Consider the following 22,005-nt stretch of genomic DNA (forward strand, 5'->3'; position numbering starts at 1 on the left):
TTAGTTAGGAGGACTGGGCAGTCTATGGGGCCTCTAGTAATGGACCAATATTTATCCCTAGTATAGGAATGGACTTTGAGAGCCCATCCCACACTGAGCAATACTTCCTCAGCCTAGACACAATGGGCAGGGCCTAGGCCCTGCTCTAAATGATATGATAGACTTTAAAGACTCCCCATGGAAGGCCTCACCCTCCCTGGGGAACAGAAAAGTGATGGGCTGGGGTTTGATGGGGGTGATAGGGGAGGATGGGAGGGTGAGAGAACTGGGATTGACATGTAAAACAACCGTGTTTCAAATTTAAATTAAAAACAGAAAATAAAAGGATCATTTGAACTCACAGACTGAAGCAGAAGCACAGGACCTGCATGGGTTTGTATTGTGCTATGTTGTGGGTTCCAGTTTAGTGTTTTATGGGATTCCTGGGTGTGCAAACAAGTGGGTCTCTGTTTCTTGTGCCTTCTCTTGGCTTCTTTTCCTTGTTTGTGTATTTTGTCCAACTCTGATGTGTTAGGTCGTGTTTTATCTTATTATAGTTTATCTTGTTATATTTTAATACTATGTCTTAGATACAGAAAGGTAGTGGATCCAGATGGGAGAGAAGGTGGGGAGAATCTTTAAAGAGTAAAGGTGAGGTAAATGGTAAACCAGATGTATTATGTGAGGAAAAAATATCTATTTTAAATAAAAGAAAAAATAAAAATAAGGAAAACATACCTACTCCTGTAGTCCCTAAATAATGAGAACTATTTTCTAGGTATAACAAAACATTAAGTAAATATTCATCCTACTTACACTGTAGCAGCCAGGAAAGACAGAAATAAAGGTAGAATGCAGTAGAAACATGTTATAATACAATATTGGATTTCTTGAAAATCATGTATGTTGGGCTGGAGTGATGGCTCCATGGTTAAGACCACTTGTTGCTCTTATAGAGGGCCTGAGTTCAATTTCCAAAATCCATGTCAAACAGCTCATAGCTGCCTATAACTCCTGCTCCAAGTGATCTGACATCCCTTTCTGAAACCATAGCACCTACATACATGTAGGATGCACTCAGACAGAGAGACACACATAAGTAAATAAATAAAAATTATATGTTTTTTCACCTGGGAGGCAAAAACAATAATTAAAACTGTGTGTCTAATCCAAGAATGTTTTACTTATTCGTGCCTTTAGAAAAAATTGGAATAAATGACAATGAATTTGAAATGCAGCTATGTCTATTTAGAACCTATTGAAAATAAATTGTTTTGTTGTTGTTGTTGTTGTTGCTGTTGTTGTTGTTTTAACCGCCTGCACATGCACCCTTCAAGTTTCCGGGACAAGTCTCTTTTACTTTTCATAGCAGGAGACCTGACTATGTCTGTCTTCCTTCGAGCTGTGCTAAGATTTCAGGGGCCAGCCGCATGGGGGAGACCTCTTCGCCGGCTGTGGTGCTGCACTGGGCTGGGGGATTCCAAAAGGTGGGTGGCCAGCAAGTCTCCCACCTCGCAGAAGAAGTCACCAGGCACAGAGATGGAGAAATTCCACACAATCTACCGATTCAGAGTCATCAAAAGATTTGGGTTTCTATCTCGGCTGAAGTTGGCGCAGACAGTTGTGACTGTGGCAGCCCTACCCCCAGGCTTGTTCTGGTACTCACAGGGCCTTGTAACCCTCAATTCACTCCACATTATGTGTGGGATCTCTTGCTTCACCCTGGCCGTGCTGTGCAGGAGGCTGGTGGGCTTCATGTATGTGAATGAGTCAGGTACCATGCTTCCAGTGTCCCACCTGCCCTTCTGGGGGCGGCGACAGGATACGTACTGTGTAGTGTCGGATATAATACCCCTGTCAGAATCCAAGGAATATGCCCAGGATCTGTTGGTACGAATCCAGCAATATAGTGGCAAGCAGACCTTCTATGTCACCCTGCGCTATGGCCAAATCCTGGACAGAGAACGTTTCTCACAAGTGTTTGGAACCCTGACCACACTCAAGTAAAGAATAGCAACTAGGCCTCCAGGTAGCCCTGGTTACACTTGGATTTTAGACATGAAGGCCAAGAACATTGATCAGGCAGAATCTAATAACTAGGGGCTAGGGCTGAAACTCGGGTGGTAGACTGCTTGTCTAGTATGTAGGAAGTAAAATCCTGGCTTCAATCCCTAGAACTGCATATAACTAGGCATGGTTGTGTGTGCTAATACTCAGCGCTGGAGATGGAGGCAAGTGGAGAAGGTCAAGGTTTGTTGGGACAAAAAAGAAGATATTAACCAATTTAGGAAAAAGCCCTTAAGTGGAACATTGTACTGAATAGGGCATTCCAACAGATAGTGGCTAGAAGTTTCCATGAAGAGCCACTTCTTGTAGGACTGCTATGCCAAGGTCACAGAGGCAGCCCACTACTACGAAACCAGAAGCAGGAGGGTTGGCAGAGGGACACAAAGACTGGAATCTGGACACTTGGGTTCTGCTGGACTTCATCCTTGACCTGGGGCAGGGTGTTGAGTCTGAGCCTTGAATTGTACTCTGAAATAGAAGAGCCTTCCTCTCTCACACCGGGATGAATATGGAAATAACCAATAATGGCTAAGGATGGGCATGTAGTTATGTTGAGAGTTCTTACCTGGCATGTATAGGTCTTAAGTTCCAACCTGAGCACCACAAAACAGGCAAGCCTAGTAAATGCCCTGTGCTGTGTAAGGTCAGCAGCCCAGGGCTTACAACATTGAGGAAGGCTGCCAGGCTGCCCTGTACCCCTTGTGCTCACCAGCTAGATGGCCAGCATTGAAGCCTAGAGTGGACTTGGTTTTTGCCCCATCAGGAAGCCACTATACACCAGCTGAGGTAGGGGCAGCACTCAGCTGAGAATGCTGACCACCAGGAGGTCCAGGGCTGCTTACACTGGGGAGCTTCACAGTGTCTTCAGGACAGAGGGACTCTGTCCAAGGAACCTGCCAGCTGAAGGAGACTATGCATGCTGCTTTTCATAATGGGTAACACACATGCTTGTTAGGTGACTTGTTCCTGCATAAAGAGGAAAGCAGCCACCATCTTTGTAATTTGACAGCTCAAGATGCATAGTTAAGTAGCTTTTTAGTAATCCCCCTCCCCTCAAGACAGGGTTTTCTGTGTAGCCCTGTCCTTGAACTTGCTCTGTAGACTAGGCTGGCCTCTTGTGACATACTGCCTGGCTAGTAATTTCCTTTCTTGAAGAATTTTTCTTTTAAAATCGCATTTATTCATTTGTGTGTATACACTGTGCTTATGTGGAGGTTGGAGGACAACTTTTCGGAGTCCTTTGCCTTGGGGATTAAGTTTGGGTTGTCAGGCTTGGCAGCAAGCACCTTTACCCACAGAATTACCTTGCTGTTCCTTTAGCCATTCTTCATTGCTTTAAAACAAACAAAGATAACAATAGACATGTGAAAGTGTGTGTGTGTGTGGAGCAGTGATGGACACACCACAAGACCTCAAGCCACACAAACAACTACAGGCAACCCAAGAATTCTGAAAGTAGGAGAAATAGTCCTCCTCAGAGAAGAGCACACCAGTTGGTTATCAATAAGAAATTGTTGGCCCTGAAAGCATACACATGCAAGTACAGACTATTTAGAAGTATATGCATACAGGAAAGAGGAAAGGAAGGGGAAAATGATGTAATTATATTGCAATCTCAAAAAATAAAACTTAAAAATGTGCAAAACAAAAAAAAAAAAGAAAAGAAAGATATTAAAACCTCTTATCTACAAGCTGAGCAGTGCCTGATAATTTATTGTAGGCAAAGGAATAGATGAAAATACATATAGAAAAAAAGGAGAAAAAAGCATTGAAAATTCTGCCCTCCTCTAGGTAAATGATATATAGACAACATATTTGAAGAATATGTTTATAATCATGATAATAAATTATGATGTTTTACCTTCACCTCTTAAAAATCATGTGTGCAAGAAAAAATTATTCACATACTGTAGAGAGCTGCGAAGTGCCACGCCTTAAAGATGGCGCTGGCTTCCGCCTTCCACGTTCCTGATGGTGAGCACTCTCTGTCATAAACAAGTCCTTATTTGGCTAAGCCTGTTCAGCTTGCTTGCTTTCCTATAAGAGCAGCCTATCTGCAGGGTCCACGTGGCTCACTAGGGTTGGTCAGCGCAAGGGGATTTAAGCTTGTGCGGGCGTTTCCCCAAAGTTAGAAGAAGAAGCTTGTTCAAGGATCCTGATTAAACTGCTAGAAGAAGATCTCCCCTGAATTGTGTCTTCCTTGCTGGTCAAGGTTGAGCACAACAACATACTTTCAGTTTTACAACAAATAGCATGAAAATAAGAATGAACAATGCTCTTTATAGTTTGGTAGTTCCCACTCATCATGAGGGACAGCAGCAGCCTGTCTATTCTGCCTGTAACAACAGAAGGAAATGAAGAGGAGGGTCATGGAGGAGAAGAGAGTGGTAATTTAGGGCTCAAAGCCAGAACAGTTCTGATCAGAAACATGCCAAAAGAAATTGAATAGCTAATGGTTTCCCAAGTCAGCAAGCTGTTTTGACAGTGTTAGAATGTGGACAGATTTTAAAGTCTGAAAGGTTTGCATTACAGAACATGAAGAGAGAAAGGAGATACTGTAGATTGCCCAGAAGAGGAAACAAAGAGAAGAATGGAAATGAGTAGGCCTAGAGTTTTAAGAACTGAAGGATACCTTGCTCTGGAGAGTAGAGACAGGACAAATTAGATATAAAACAGGAGACAGGGTAAGCTCTATATGGATATATGGATTGGAGTAAGTATATTAAAACCTCAATCACATATTTTCATAGTACCCTGGTGTGTGTGTATGTGTGTGCATGTGTGCGTGATACTGAGCAGGTCATGGTAAACATCCCTCAGAATTAAATTAATATAGCTATACACCATAAAAATAAATGTCTGTAGGTTTGTTTACTCAGAATCCACTTGTGACTTCTGTTGAAAAGATTACTTGTTTAAGCAATACTATTAATAGCAAAGGAAACTTACCCAAGCCAGCTACCAGTGATTGTCAACATGGGCTTTTGTTCACAGATGTGCTCAGCTAGACTTGAGGTCACCAGACACTGAAAGAAAATAAAGAAGGCCAAGATGAACAAACAGAACTGCTTATCCAAGAGAAATAGGTAATGCAAAGTACAAAGGGGAAACATTAAATATTTAGTTGTACTGGGAGAAATTAGAGAGTTTGTGAAATAAGAAGAGTGTTCTTGTAAAGACATAAAAAAACAGCTAAAAACAAGTAGGCTTTAGGTAACAAAAAACAAAATTAATAAAATCGATATGCATCGACAACTAGATTATTCATCTAGAATACAACACAATGCTTCAGAATGCAGACTAAACCAACAAAGGAACTGGGACACCAAAATAAAAAGGCCACCCATGAGAAGCAGACCTCATGGAGCTGAGGATGACAAGGAGCAAGAAGATAAGGAGGAAGAGGAGAAAAGAAGACAGAAAAAGGAAAAGGAGCAAGAAAAGAGCCCTCAGTTTTCATGTCACAAAAGCCAAAAACTTAACAAGGCTAATGAAGAAAGACCATAGTGCATGGTCAGCCTGACCCAAAGAAGTCCCTGGTCTTCCCCCTCTGAGTCTGAAGGCCTGCCTGTGCTGTGCAATCTCCTTGATGCCTTCCACTACAGAGGGGACAAATCCTTCTCTCCAAAGCTCATTTCCCACGTGTTCCTCAGACATGCACTCCACCTTTGCTTTAGAAGTTTGTTCTTTCAGTTTGCTCCTTTGCCTCCAGCAGTATTATTTCTATCTTTTGGAATTCTTATCATACAGCAATATCAGAAACTTATTACATTCCATCTTAGATCTAGCTGTCTCAACAACCCCTACTGTAAATTTTCCTTTGTTGTAGAATTTATTTACTTGTGTTGTTGTTGTTGTTGTTGAGACAGATCTTCGCTGCTAAGATGAGGCTGGCCTGGAACTCACTTTGCAGCTCAGGCTTAGAATGTTTTCTTTAGTAAGAAACCATCTTTCCCTGCAGTAAGGCACATGCTTGAAAGAAAAAATATCGTCTAGAGGTATCCCTTCAGTCCCCTTTACCTGTTACCCACATCTGAGTGTTTGAGCCCCCAGCAGTCCTTGGACACTGAACTCAACAGGTTGGTGATGGCCTTGCCTCTCATCAGAATTTGCTATGGTTGTTCACTCTTTCCTCCTCAGACATTGCCATACTCTCACCTGTTTTCACTGTTCCTCTAATGTGTTCTCCATCTTCTTTGCTGTTTACTCTCTTCAACTAGGGCTGCCTGCAGTAGACTGCTTAAGTATTGAGTTGTCTTAAACCCCTTCCTTTTTCCTCAGCTATTCTTAATGTTCATTTGCTGTAAATACTATGATCGCCACATCTATATTTCTGAGGCAGACTCCGTGTGTTTGTGTGTGTGTGTGTGTGTGTGTGTGTGTGTGTGTGTGTGTGTTATGCATATTTTGTGCTCACATCTGTTAGATGAGGGCATTGAATGTCCTCTTCTGCCACTTTCTGCCTTTATTCTTTGAGTCAGTATCTCTTCCTGAACTTCCCTTTTTCTACATAGGCAAATAGCTAGTCCCAGCAACCTCCTGCCTCCATCTCCTACAGAACTGGCCTTGTAGAGTGTGAAAAGCATGTGTCCAGATTCTTAGCTGGACCTCAGGTCCTCATGGTTGTACAGCAAGCACTCTTAACCAACGAGCTGTCTTCTCAGACATTTTTTAAGTTCAAGACTCACACAGTTCAATTTCTTCTCTGGAATCTTAGCTAGCATATTTTATTTTAAAAATTCAACAATAAAATGTCCAAAACTTGAAATAAAATCTGATCCTCACTCTCCTCCAAAGGTTCTCTATCCCAGGTATGAAGTCACCACCCTAGTTATCACAACAGAAGGCTGAAGAATCAAAATGGAGCATACAGCAGACACACACACACACACACACACACACACACACACACAGAGAGAGAGAGAGAGAGAGAGAGAGAGAGATACTAGATAGTTCTTTGTACTTTTTTTTTTTTAACACATGCCCTATTGCAGGTAAAGTTTGTTTCTTACTTAAGATAACATTCTAAACCTGAGCTGCATAGTGAGTTTCAGGCCAGCCTCATCTCAAGAGTGAAGATGTGTCTTAACAACAGCAGCAATGACAAAAATAATATAATAATAAGTAAATACATTCTACAACAAAGGAAAGTTTGTGGTGGTGGGTTGTCGAGACAGTCGATTCTAAAATGGAATGTAAATGTAATAGGTTTCTGTTGTATGACAAGAATTCCTAAAATATATCTTGACCCTCCCTACCACTCTCAGAGTAATCTATTATGAATACCAATTATAATATAGTGACTTGTGACTTGTTCCATTACAGTGTCTTTCAGTAACTGTGATTTATATAAGCATGGTCTCATTTAGTTCTTATACTTATGTGCTAAGGCATAGTAAAGAAACAGAATCATATTGAAAAAAGTTTGATGAGTTTGCACAGCAAGCAGTGGGGATGAAATTGCAAACCAGTATTTACTAGTGTGTGAACAATTGACAATATTTGATGTTCCATGTGTTAAACATTCTCATATCTAATTTAAGCCTCATAACCAGAAAATATACTCTATTCTTATCACAAAGCATACCCCCCCCCCAGATAATAGATCAGTGTTCTATTTGTGTGGTCTAAACTTCCTTTCAGTATCACCATAGCATTTGTGAAAATGGGATTCTTTCCCCCACCCCCTTCTTGCACTGAGAATCAAGCTCAGGGCTTTGTATACATTAGTAAGTACTCTACTTCTAAGCACTATGTCCAATATTTTGACTAGTTAGCCTTTATTCTGACTAAGAAATCACTGTTTTCACTATTTCACTGCTCTGATTAAAATGTCTTAAAAGTTCAGAATTGTCTAAAGAATAAAGTCCTACAAAGTAGTATGCAAGTAAAATGAAGGGAAAATGGTTAAATACGAGGGAGAGTATCTTTAATTGAAGGTGGAAGGAGGCTAATACAAGAGAAGGGGAAAATACAATTAAAGATATTTGAAAAGGCCTTAAAGAAATACTTTTTATTTACCTAAAATTATCTATAATAAATATAAGTGCGATATAAACATATATAGTTTAAATGAAATTATGCCATTTAGGTTAACAATACTCCCCCCAAGAGTCATAGACTCTCTAAGGAAAAGTGCAGAGCCAAGCATGAGAAGCCCCTTTTGAGTTGTTGGTTCAGAGACTCCCAAAGTAATATAAGCTGTTGCTGTTAACCCTTTCTTTCTTTCCAGAGGTTGAAGGTAAGCTCCTAGTCTAAGGACACATTCTGGATCTAAGCAGGATATGGCCTGAAAGTCCCTGATGAGCAATTTCATAGTTTCAGAAGATGGTATGCAACTTGCCAAGGAAGGCAAGCAACCAATATTCCTACTTAGATGTGAAAACTATAAACTATATTAACCAGCATGCCAAGATATCCCCATAGTTACAATAGTGGCTTTTGTATCTTGGAAGTAACCAATAGCTGTCTAATTGGACTTACGGTCCACTTTAGAGGAAGAAAATCATTCTAGATACTGGAAACCTAGCCAAAAATCTGGGACTAAATGAAGCCATGGATCTTAGAAGAGAACTTACTACCAAACCTTACTAAGTCAGCATAATCCTTAACTGCATTTAATATTTATTCTTAGACCACAGGTAATTGTAGCCCCCACCCTTCATTAAAGAGGTTTCTCTGTGCAGTAGCCAGAGACCATTACAGAAAACCACAACTGGTCAAAATGCAGAGAACTATTTACCATGAGATGTCTGTCCCAAGGGTTACATTTACAATTCAACTCCTACACCTAAAACTCAGGGAACATCTTAGAGGAAGGATCAGGAAAATTGTTAGAGTCAGAAAACCAGGAAGTCTGTTGTGAGATTGTGTCTGCTAGAAATGACAGGGAAGGTTAATCCATGAGCTGCCTAAACAAGACTGATCATAACGAAATACCTAGACATGGGTACCATACCTAGACAAAGAACTATAGGCAACTAAGGACTACTCTGAGAACGTTAATTAGTCTTCCCCAAGGATGAGCCTCCTGAAATTAAAATAGTAAAGAGAATAAAATCCTTATCATGTCTTTAAAATCTGAAACATGTCTACTACTATGACTTCTGGACTCTGGACATATCACCCACTTTCAAGGTTAAGTTTGAACAGGATATGCTTTTTGGTCCCCCTTGTCTTTTTCCAAGTTATTTCTCTTGCCTTGGATATTCCCATACAGTGTTGGCATGGTTGCCTTGCTACCATCTATATTTTTTCAATAGCTACTCCTATTTTTGTTTAAATATCCAGAGTTTCCTGGTCCCCTGCTTTGTACTCAGCTCAGCTATAGCTAATCAACATGACTGTACCTCCTGTTTACTGTCTCGGTTCAGATAAACCAATTAGAGCCAGTGAGACAGGCAAAGTTTAAAGGGGGAGGGGATTCTTGGCTCTACTTGAAGCCTTTGGAATTGATACCCAGACAGACTGAGTTGTTGAAACAAAACATCAGTGAAGCTCACCCCACCCCAGAACTTTGCAGTGACAGGAACTGAGCTGATGTTAACAGATTGCTCCAGTCCTCAGAATTTACAGGCAGCATTTTATCATCTGATTGATTTCTACTGATAGTAGATCTTCCTTATTCTTTCAAAGTTACAGACTTTTTTTTCCCTGTGTGATCTTAAAGGGCCGTCTGAATCAAAACCCATACCCCAAAGCTCCAATTTTAATCTGTTTCCAAGTGAGACAGACACCTTAAGGAAATGAGCCCATGTTACTTTGCTGCTCTGAGATTTATAAAACCAAATGTGTTCAGTAATAGCTTATACTTTGTAAAACAATCCCCATGTATTTAATGTAGAGTCTCTCAGCCACCAAGCACTGGGATTTGGGGCCAGATACCTCTTTGTTGTGGAACATGCTGCACAATATATTTAGATCATTTCTGGCCTCTGTTTACCAAGAGCTAGGAACACCACCTCCTCACATTGAGAAACTAAAAAGTGTCTTCAGGGTTGAAGATATTCATATAATTTAAATGCTCACTATTCTTGTAAAAGACCCCAGTCTGCTTCCCAGCTCCAGCATCTTCTCTTGTGGTTGGCCTTTTGTAGAGCTAATTCTTAGAGGATCATATTATATCCAACTTGAATACAAACAGAATGAGCTAAGTGTCTTAGGGCTATTATTACTGTGATGAAATAGCATGACCAAAGAAACTTGGGGAGAAAAGGATTTATTTGGCTCACACTTCCACAACACAGTTCATCACTGAAGAAAAAGCAGGAACTCAAATAGGGCAGGATCCTGGAAACAAAAGCTGATGCAGAAGCCACAGAGGAGTGCTGCTTACTGGCTTGCTTTCATGATTTGCTCATCCTGCTTTCTTACAGAACCCAGGACCACTAGCCTAGGAATTGCCTTGCCCACCATAAGCTGGACCCTTCCACATCAATCACTACTTAAGAAAAGGCCTCACAGATGGGTCTCATAGGGGCATTTTCTCAATTGAGGCTCCCTCCTTTAAGATAACTCTAGCTTGTGTCAAGGTAACATAAGACTAGTCAGTACACTAAGGATTCCACAAAAGGTAAATTATATCCGCTTCATGTGAAACTATTGGATTGGTATGTAATGAAGGCTTGCTCAGGTGAACTCCACCCTTCCTGGGTAAAGGATGTGATCTCATATATCAAACCTTCTTTTCTCAGTAGCCTGTCCCTTTCCAGTAACTTCCCATCCAATATTGGTATGCCATTTCATCATTGCAAAAGGAAAGATCGAAAAGAGGAGAGCATGCATTCTTCAGTGGCAATAGTGTTCAGGAACCTACAGTGCAAAAATGTGCCCCAAACTTTTGTTATATCTCCCCATTTCAAATATGTCTGCATCTTATGCCCAGATGACTTTTGCCCTCCTTAGAGGGAGATCTTTCAAACAATTACTAATTATAAACTTCAGGGGAGAGGTATTCTCATTCAGGGAACATGCAGGTACTTGTGCCCACACAATCTCCTTGGCCTTAGGGCAAGAGCTTCTGCCCCAAATGTTCTTCTAACAGACAGGATGATGGAAGCTGAGAACTGAGAGAACCAAGCCAAAGCACTTGTTTGAATGTTTACAATTTCTGTAATTGTAAATAATTCAGAGAAACTGTGCAAAATGCCTACACATCACCATGACTGACCTAAGGTGGTCATTTCTATTTGGGTCCAAACCATACATTAACTTGGTAAATGGGAAAAACACAAATTATAACCATTTTTGGTGGCAGAGGGAAGGGTGTATAAAAGTTCTCAGATGTAGCCCAGGCTGGGCTCACACTCATGGTCTTTCTACTTCAGTCTCCTAAACACCCATTTTTACTTTTATTTTCCCCTCTTCCAGGCTAAAAGCCACTTGATGTTTGCCTTTGAATCAATGTGTATGATTTTTATTAATTCTATATGGATGAATGTCTATGCATCAGATATGTGCCTGGTGCCAGCAGATCAGGAGGAGAGGATAAAGGCCACTGGGACTGGTGTTATAGACTATCATGAGCTGCCATGTGGGTGCTGGGACTCGAATATTTAAAACCACATCTAGGGTCTGGAAGAACAGACAGTGCTCTTAAAATTGCTGAGACATCTCATCAGACTCTGGATGTAGTTTTAAATATTGGTTTACATATGTTTGTTGAAATGTTTATAAGGCCTCAAATAAAAGCTTGATTTGAGTATAAAGAGATCAGTGTGGTCCACACCATCACATGATGTACTAACTAATATTATTAATGTGATTTCCAATGACAATAAAATTTTCTCAGACACTCTAGGAAAGAATGTAGTTTTGTTTTGTTTTGTTTTTTGTTTTTTGTTTTTTTTTTTTTTTTTTTTTTTTTTTTTTTTTTTTTTTTTTTTTTGGCTACTAACAGACCTAGCTATGACTGGAACACTATATTCTGGTATAGAAAAAAAGACTTCCATTTTAAAATTTAATTATAGTTGTAATTCTCTCACACCTACAATGAAAGTCTACAAGGGCCATTTTTCATTATTTTGTTCTATGGAAGTCAATAGTCTTTAGAGTGGTGGTCAGCGTAAGAGGGGGAAAAACTAAAATATTTTCAGTGCTGACACTTCTGTGACCACGTGTGTTGGGGAGAAGGTTCATGCTAGCTAATTCTCTGGCACCAGATGGCTGACCTGTTGTTTTTTTATCTATAGCACAGTGGCTCCACCTGAACCACCTGCTGCTAACACACTCAGCCCAGGAGAGCTCTCACATTCTACCACCTCCACCTCTACTACCTCCACATAGGGAGACAAATGTTTTAACTAAGCCTTTGTCCTTATATTTTACCAATAAAGATCAGGACCCAGATGCTGAAAGGTGAAAGCCTGCTAGCTGAGAGAGGCTGAGAAAACATTCAACTGACTTTCCTCCTCCACGGTCATCTCAGAAAGAGAGTTTTCTCCTATCCCATCTGAAACAAAACTCTTCCAACTGGATGTCTCTTCCTTCTATTTCTTCTGCCTCACTCTCTCTTCCTCTCAATCTCTATGGCTACTTCCAGTCAGCTGGTTGCTTGCTCTGTCTCTTGACCTATAGTTGATTTTATTTAAATAATGAAGTCTCAGGGTTCACAGTGTGATCAAGTAGCCCACAACCATTTAATTCAGTTGTGACATTCTACAGAAAAGAGACTCAGCCCCATCAGAGTGTCACTCTTTTCAGATCCTAGTCATGCTTTCAAGGCCGTTTTGTCCAGACACCAATCAAATGTTCTCATAGCCTTTGATTTACATGAATAGAGACCAGAGGAACACTTTTCTTTTTTGTTATATTTATTTATCTGTATGAAGGGAGGAATGTGTGTGTGTGCCAAAGCACATGAGATCAGAGAACAGTTTATAGCAGTTGATTCTCCCTTTCTGCCTTGTGCTGAACTCAGATTTATCAGGCCTGGCAGCAATGCCTTTACATCCTGAGTCATCTCCTGCCCCCTTTTGTTAAATGTTTGTACTTATTACAAAAGTATACGAATTAAGAGCTACCTATGACCAGCCATGAGGGAAGAAGCACGTCATCTTTCTGGTACCCCCATGAGTCAGGCATTTCAGGAGCTCTCCAAACCTGGTCTTGCAGGAAGTTTATGTCATCCTCATTATGGAAGCATTATTGGCCAAATTACTGGCCACTGGTGATCAAAACAACTTTCCGTCTCTCCTCTCCCCAGAGGCTAGAGAACAGGCTCAAAGGCTCCAACTTTCTAATCACAGAGTTGTTACAATGGCAGCCAGGCTTTATTCTGCAAGTCATCTTTTTAGTATAAAAGGCACAAAGACTCCAAGTTACAGGCATTGTATGCCAGGAAGTGAGAATAGAGAATGAATATGCATTATAAATCATAATACCTGCTCTATAATTTGTTTATTGTCTTAGTCATTTATATATCCTGTTTCATTAAAAATAGCAGAATCAAAATATTAAGATATAAGCTGAGCTTGATGGTGCGCACATTTCATCTCAGCACTCAGGAGGCAGAGGTAGGTGAATCTCTGTGAGTTCATGGTCGGTCTGGTCTACACAATTTCTCACCAATCTAATATGATTCCATATCTTAATTCATTTGAAGCTATTCTTTTCTACCTTTTTATATGATCAATAACCACTAATGAGATTCATAAAATTTCAAGTATGCTTCTATTATATCTCCCAATTGCTTTTCCTCAAATAACGGAATATTTCCTTCATCAAAGTCATATCTTACAAGGAACAATGATATTCCAATGGGGGTAAGGCAATCAATACCTATTTGCCAATAGATAATGTCAATGTCTGCTTAGATTTGATGAGAGTCTCATGGTGAATGGTGTAACAGTGACAAAGTGCTTTGGAGTAGTGAGTAAGTAGAGTGCGTAGAAGGAAGACTCAGCGGAGATGCCATGCCTGGTTATAACAACTCATTGTCTCATGAATTAATCCAGCCACATGAGGCTTGACTCACTCCTGGGAGACAGCATTAATCCATTAGTGAAGGTGGAGCCTGCATGACCTAACTACTTCTGATAGGCCTTGGTCAACTACTCTACTACCAGCACACTGGGGACCAAGTCTTCCACACATAAACCTCCAGAGGACAAATTACATCCAAATTATAGTGTCTGTTCATATAGTGTTGCGGAATGTCTAAATTCAGAGAGTCTGCTTCAAAGTCATATTAAAAAGGGTTCACCCAAAACATACTGTTACTTTTAGTAATCTACATATGCATTTAAGAAACCAAGAAGCACTGGTAGGAAGCTAATATATTCATCTATGACTTATACAATGGGTTGTAACATAAAGATAGAAATAGTAGTGATATAGAAGCCTATAGAATACTCTTAAGTTCTCTGACCTACCTACCCCTCCTTCCAGATAGTGTCTTATGTATTCCAAGCTGGTCTTGACTCCTGTTCCTCCTGGCTCCTCCTCCCAAGTACTGTGATTACAGAAGTGCACCCCACACTCAACTTTCTTAAAACAGCACTGAACAGTACTGTGTGTGCTTTATTTCCAACTCCTGCATGAAAAATACAATTAGAAGAATAAAGGGGAGAAGGTGACAGATTAAGCTGTGTGAGAGGAAAAGGTGAAATATACTTAGGGAAGTATTTCTAAAACAATATACCAGTAGTATTGTTGAGACCTGTCAATAGACTGGAAAGATGAAAGAAGGGAAAGAGAAAAATCAAATAGCAGATAATCAGGAAACACGATCAAGTACAGGGTTACTGATATGAATGGGTTATTAAGACAACATTGGTTATGTGAAGACTTAAAAGGTGCCAAGGTTGTTAAGACAACCATTTGTCACTACAGTTCAAGACCATGGCAAATGTTTACTCTTTAGCTCAACAATACTGTTCCTAGTAATCTTTCCTGGAGAAATACACATATCTAAAATTGGGTAAATAGCTATCTAAATTACAACGTGACGACTCAGAGAGAAAGCACTGCTCTCAGTATCTTATGTCCAGCCTAATGCATTTTGCTGTAGTCTACCTTTATCCATATCTGGCCTTGCCCTGTCTGATCCAGGAAGAAGGCTCTACATTGAAGAATGGAATTCCTTTGTGGCTGGAGCACAGAGACAGAGAAATCACAGCAGAACCTGAAGCTGGAATGGTGAGTAGGTGTCTCAGGGCAGCAGCCTCTTCCTTGAGCTCATTTAATTTGCTTGAGCAACTCGCAAAATTCTTCTAAACTTCTAATATAAAGTCTATTACAAAGAACACAAATGAGCAATGAGATAAGAAGGTCACAGAGTATGAGGCATGAAGCTTCTACACAGACTCCAAGCCTCTTGCTCTTTCACTCTCCAGATGTGCTCCAAGCCCAACTTTTGTGGTTTTTCATTGGATACATAGAATTGATTCAACCATCAACCACTAGTGATCACCACAACTTTTGGTCCTCTCCTTTCACTAAATGCAAAAGATAGGAACTGAGAGTTTCTAAGACTGTTTCCCCTGGAAAATACACTGCCCAGTACACATACCTCCAGGCTATGCAGGAGCCCTAGTTATAGTATCTCATCAATAAATTAAGCATGGTTACTCCTAGAATGTGATAGGGTTTTCAGAATCCTGTACAGATGGAGACGAAATCCTGGATATGCAGACGAAATATGTATTTCTCAATACCATGGTGCTAAACGTAGTGGTAGGCCTCAGAAACCTTAGGACAATGGTACTTGAAGGAAGCTTAAACAAGAAAATAATTGTTGGAAATTTGAAAAATACATTTCTGCATACACTATGGAAAGTTGGCTACAAAAAGAACTTGGAAAACTGAAAATTTAAAAAAAAATGCTCATTTAACTCAGATTGGTAGGTTTTAGATGAAAATCAATTATTTACATTCTGTTCAGAATTTGCTCTATTTTACTAAAATAAGGGATATTATGGCTATTAGATTAATTAATGGATTTTGTTTAGTTTTTGAGGCCGGATCTCACTATACAGCCCTGGCTGACCTGGAACTTGCTCTACAGAACAGGCTGGCCTCCAACTCACAGAAATTTCACAGCCTATGCCTTTCACATGCTGGATTCAAAATTAGTGACTCTAACTTTTAAAAAATAATTTAATTTAGTCCTATATTGAAAAGAATATTTTTAACACAAAAGGGAAAACAATTTTTTGTAAAAAGTGGAAAGCTAAGTGATAAACCCAAGTGACAAAATTTCCCACATGTTACAGAAAAGTATCTCCCTTGCCCCATGTTTCACATCCTAGTATTATTCAAATAAACTTAAACAGACATCCTAAGAGGTTACACCTCAGAATGACCCATGAGGTTTATTTTCTGTTAGATTTCCCCCCCTCCTTGTTGTTCTGCTCTATAGTTCTGTTTGAATTATAGAGCAATGACTCATCTTGTCAGCCTGCCAGTAGTCTTTTCCTATTGAGAAAGTGGCATGTACTTCACGTACTGAAGCTGGAACACAATCGAAAACTTTGCTCAGATTGCCCCAATTATCTTCTTCCCTTCTCAAAAATGTCACACTACCTTTAAAAATCAGTAAGAGGCCAAAGACTAAATACCATGACGAAGAGGGAAAGTTAATTGCAAACATCAAAGGAACATTAGTGGAATATTACCTTGACTTGCATTTGGGGGATTTGGGCTCCTTCGATGAGGCCCACTGACTGGGATCTGTGTAGGCTTGCCTCTAGTATGCAGGGTGAGTCACAATCATCCAGGCCCAACAAGCTTCAGTAGGTACCACAGCATAGCTGACAGTACAATACACTCTTGCTTTGTGGTTCTTGAACCTTAAGATATCAGCAAGGTTTTAATCAAGACTTTTATTTAGCTCACCCCTTGCTTATCTCCTCAGAGCTCAAATACAAAACTTATGAAGGGCTGAAGTAATGATAATAGCTGATTTGTACTGGTCATTATGTATTAATTTATATGATCCTTATAAGAACCCAATTGGGTATGTAAAGAAGTTATCTTTTTCACAGACCAAGTAATAAGGCCATATCATGATAAAGTAATAAGACATACTAGAGCTAGTCAATGGTGAAGTTAAATTTGAACTCTTATCACTGACCATCACACAATAGTTCTAAAGCCCACACTTATAATTATTGTACTACAAACATTCTTGGCTTCATACTTTTTGTGCAACTTATGGCTTTGCTCAATACAAATTTTTCTAGATTTCTAGTGAGTTCCTAATAGATACAGTCGATTCCAGCATAAAAGCAATAACTTCAACATACCTAAAACTGCTCTCTACATTTCAGAACTGGTGATAACTGCAACTCCAAATTTCTCCCTTGTTCTTGCTTCATTTTTATGGAGTCAGACTAACTTCTTAATTCTATTTTTTCTACATAATACCTGTATCATAGGGAACATTTTCTTCAGCTAAGAATAAATGACAACAAAGAAGAAATAAGGAAGTATCTCTCTTCATTCAGTCATAACAATAATGGAAGGAAGTCCTCTTTTATACTCAAATTATAAATGGATGCTAGGCTGGAAGCCAGGACCATGCATTAGTAAGATTCAAACTTCCAAGCCACAATTCAATGTCTGTTTTCCTCTTTGGCCAGTTTTACTAGGCCAAAATCACAGGATCTTCTCTTGAAATGTCCTCTGTATTTCTCACTTCTGTACATGGTGCACATCTTCTCTGGAAGTATTGAATATGTCCATTTGCCTTCATACTCATCCTCTGTAGTCTTGTAAGAGACACCGTCATCTCAAACCCAGTTATACCCATGTATGTATGTATGTACATACGTACATATGTATGCATTCTTCAGTGGCTTTCTACTAATCTTAAGGACAATATTTCAACATTCTATCAGTTCTCTATCCCTGGTAATTTTCAAAACTCATTTTTTTATAATATTTCCCTAAAAGTGGTCTGTAGTGGTTTGAATGAGCTTGTCCCCCATAGGCTCATATATTTGAATACTTGGTCCCTAATTGGAACATTTTTTAGAAGGATTAGGAGGTGTGGCCTTGGTGAAGGAAGTGTTCATGAGGCTGGGCTTCAAAGTTTCTCTGTCTGCCTCATGGTTACTGTCTCAACACATATGCTCTCAGCTACTGCTCTAGCACCATGCCTGTCTGTTGCTATGTTCCCTGCCATGATGGCTATGGACTCACCCTCTGAACTATAAGCAAGCCTCCAGGTAAATGTTTCCTTGGACAAATTGCCTTGTTCATGGTGTCTTTTCACAGCAATAGCAGGGAGCTAAGACATAGTCCTTCATTCTCTTCCATCCAACCCCTCTGATACTCTTTGTTTCACTAAGGTAATGGTATCCTTGTTCTTTCTTACTGCTATTTTCACCTCTTCTCTCTCACACACCTCACTGTGGACTCTCCTTTGAAGGGAGATCCCTCTGTATTTTGTGTGCTTCCTTTTAACCAGCACTTCCCCATTGCTTTCACAGATGGTTGGGTTCTAATTACTATCACTTACGCCTTTTGTATCTCTGGCTAAACTGTAAGCTGCTTGGGAACAGGAACTGCTTTATTTTGATTACCATTGTATCCCTAGCAGCCATTATAGTGCCTGGAAAATAATGGGCACTCAGTAACCATTTGTAGAATGAATGAGCACAGTTAATCTGACACATGATGAGTTGAATAGCTTCCCACAGGTCTATTTGAAAGAAAAAGCTTTCAAATTAAGTTCTTCAATAGTTTGTTAATAATTTAAGAATTTGGTCTAATTTGCTTACTTATTTATTAGGATGTGAAATGCATTTTTTACACAATCGTCTCCCTCCTTCCCTCTACAGAGACAGTTTCTTCTACTTTATATTCAATCAAGCAGAAATAAAGAGCAAAACTATGGTATCGGTAAAGAAGTAAGAGGGAGGTGTGGTATGAAAATGAGATTTAGTTTATATAGTGTTAACAAAAGAAGTTGTGTTTATTGAGTATTTAAATACAAAATGCCTGGAACTTTGCTAGACTTCTAAAATCTGGACTGATTTTGATTATGAATGAAAAAAAAAAAACTCTTCAAAGTAAGCTGAGCTCAGTATCTCTGATAGAGGATATTGATAATAGTGCAGATACTTCCATCTGTAGGATGGAGATAAAACATTTTCTTTAATTCTATGATTTATATCACACTGGTAGAACAAATTTTTTGTGCAATCTGATGCTAATGGATTTCAAACACACAGAGTAGTCTCTGAAGCACTAGTAGTCTTATAAATGGTTTGAAAATACTAGTGTCTTTCTAAGAGGACTCTGAGTACAGTTCACTGTGCTGAGTGGGGAGTTAGGAGCAGTAGGGAAGCCAGTGGAGTTGGGTAATCCTGATGCAAACTTTGTCAAGGCACTGTTTGAAAGATGTTGAACTTGAGGCTAGTACTGAAATCTCAAGCTGTGCCTTAGCTTTTAAGTCAAGTGGGGTGGAGTGAGACATCTACAATGAAAACATAACTTGGCATAAAAAACACATTAATTAGCTAAGTAGTAAACTCAACTGAAGAGAAAAATTAGTGGCTATATATCTTGATATCTTTGAGAATTATATACACTGTATAGCAAAGAGCCAAAGTTGAAAAAAAAAGAAAGAAAAGAAAAAGAAAAAAAAGAGAAAAGAAAAGAAAAATGAAGGAAGTATAGAGTAAAAGATCTTAGAGATTTAGAATAAGAGAGTAAAATAAAAGGATGTAACAAGAGAATTTTGAAGATGACTGGGGTATTATAATTTGTATGAACAACACAGCCACGTGTATGCAGGTGTGTGCACCCATACATAAGCGTGTGGAGTTCAGAGATTGGCAAGTATCTTTCTCTCCCTCTCTCCATTGTATTTATTTGGACAAAGTCACTGAACCCAAAGCTTGCTATTTTGGATAGCTTTGATGACCAGCAAATCCATTCATCTCTATGTTCCCTCCCAGTACAGGGATTACAGACAAGTGCTGCTGCACCCAGCTTTCCATCTCACACTGGCATGGAAAGCACTTCACATCCAAAACCATCTTCCCAGACCAAACACTACAAGTTTCACAACTTGAAAAGAATGAAAGTGCACAGATTTACGAATTGTGAAGTATTCCAAGTATGCTTAATTAGAGACACAGTCTCTAATTGGAAACATGAAGTTATAACAAAAAAGAAAGCAGAATGACAGTAGTACATATAGGGACAGAATCATCTAATCTCTTCCAATAGTTAAAGGAAAAATAATGTGTGAAGAGAAGATGTTTTGACAAACAAAACTAGGATGCTTCATTACCAAGCAATCTACACTATAGTGACAGATAGGTAGGCAGACAGACAAAAAGATAGAATATTTGCTCAGAAGCAATCTGAGACACAAAAAGAATGACTAAGTAAGGCTGTCATGTGTGTGTAAATCAAACGTGTTACTTTCATAATAGTACAAAAATAGTAATGTTGCCATTTGGGCTAAAGAAAGAATATGATTAAAAATCAGACCAAAGTAGAATATAACTTTATTGTGTATTATAGATTAGGCATTGTAGAATTTATATTTTTCTAAGAAAGGATAAAAATAATAATTTTGATGTCTGGTAATGGTTTCTTTTTTGATTTTATAAAACCTAGTCCATTTAAATGAAAACAAACATTTATAGACAATATTTGGGAATTTGGGCGTCGTTCTTTCCAAACTACTTCCTGCTGGTAAGGGAGGACGTCATGGGGGATTCGAAGAAGATTCAGAAATCCTGGCTGTAGTCTCTAAGGCTGCTTTGTCCAGCTGTTTTGAATGTAGGATTACCTGGTCCTCTGTTTCAGATGGTCTGGCTTGATCAAACCACATTAGTCTGGAAGGAATCCACATCTTTTCATTTTTTGAGGAAACCAAAATTGAAATCCTTTTCTCCAGTAACTTGTCCTTCAACTTAAATTTTGGAGTCAATGCATTTTTTTTTTAATTTAATGTATTATTTTACATGTCGATCCCAGTTCCCTCTCCCTCCCTCCCTCACTCCTTCTCTCCCTCCCTTCTTCCCTCCCTCCTTTCTTCCCTTTTACCATCTCTGCCCTCTCACATATACTCTAACCACCCTCCCCTCCCATCCCACCACCTCAATTCCATATGTAGGGGAATGCCATCCAGTTGGGGTCATGTAGGTCTGACAGGTCATGTGAAGTAGGGACTAGGGCTTATCTCCTGTCTCTAGATTAGTCAGTTATCCTTCCATGGGGGATGTGTTCGCAAAGTCCTTTTGTGCACCAGGGATACATCCTGGCTCCACTGTCTGAGGTCCCTTAGACTGGTCAGTCCTTCTGGCTGAGACCCATATTCAGGGGGGCCTAAGTCAGTCCCATGCTGGCTTCCTAGCTATCAGTCTGATGGCCTGCTAGCTCCTCCTTGTTCAGGTAAGCTGTCTCTATGTGTTTCTGCTGCCTGGTCTTGTCCTCTCCATCAGCATCTAAGTTCTACTTCAACTCAGTGTTTATGTATGGGTGTTTGCTCCTGTTTCCAACAGGCATTAGTTGAGGGCTCCATGGATAAGTTAGTTGTTGATCTCACTCTCCAGGAAGGGCATTTATGGTAGCCTTTCCATGGAAGCTCAAATTGTTATTTGGCAGCAGTCTTATAGTTCTCTAGACCTTTCTTTGTGTTCAATTTTATCTTCAAACCAATATTGGCTCCCTCTTTTATATTCTCTCTCTCTCTCCTCTCTCTCTCTCTCTCTCTCTCTCTCTCTCTCTCTCTCTCTCTCTCTCTCTCTCTCTCTTTTTCCTGTCTTATTTCCAAACCAGGCTCAGGCTCAATCTTCCTGGTCCCACATGTTTTCCTTTCCTCCCCCTCGTTTTCTCCTACTTCTCTCTCCATTTGCTGTCCCCCCACACTTCCCCTGAGCTCTGGAGGACATGTCCCTTACCTGTTCTGTGAGGGACTTTATATGAATCCCTTAGAATACACCTTGTATCTTAGGTCCTCTGGTGGTGTGAATTATAGGCCGGTGATCCTTTAAT

General features: G+C 39.7%; 1 protein-coding gene across 1 annotated transcript; it reads left to right on the forward strand.

Annotated features, from left to right (window-relative positions):
• The first annotated feature begins 1,302 nt into the window (after positions 1-1,302).
• On the forward strand, positions 1,303-2,138 carry LOC127223213 (transmembrane protein 186-like). Its single transcript, XM_051185715.1, has one exon. It carries the CDS (start codon positions 1,303-1,305, stop codon positions 1,984-1,986), a length of 684 nt encoding a protein of 227 aa, XP_051041672.1. The 3' UTR covers positions 1,987-2,138.
• The last annotated feature ends 19,867 nt before the right edge of the window (positions 2,139-22,005 follow it).

This window comes from Phodopus roborovskii, unplaced genomic scaffold (assembly GCF_943737965.1).
Source record: "Phodopus roborovskii unplaced genomic scaffold, PHOROB, whole genome shotgun sequence".
NCBI lineage: Eukaryota > Metazoa > Chordata > Mammalia > Rodentia > Cricetidae > Phodopus > Phodopus roborovskii.

Coding starts and splice junctions, on each gene's coding strand:
- LOC127223213 (XM_051185715.1), top strand. CDS start 1,303: ATGCACCCTTCAAGTTTCCGGGACAAGTCTCTTTTACTTTTCATAGCA.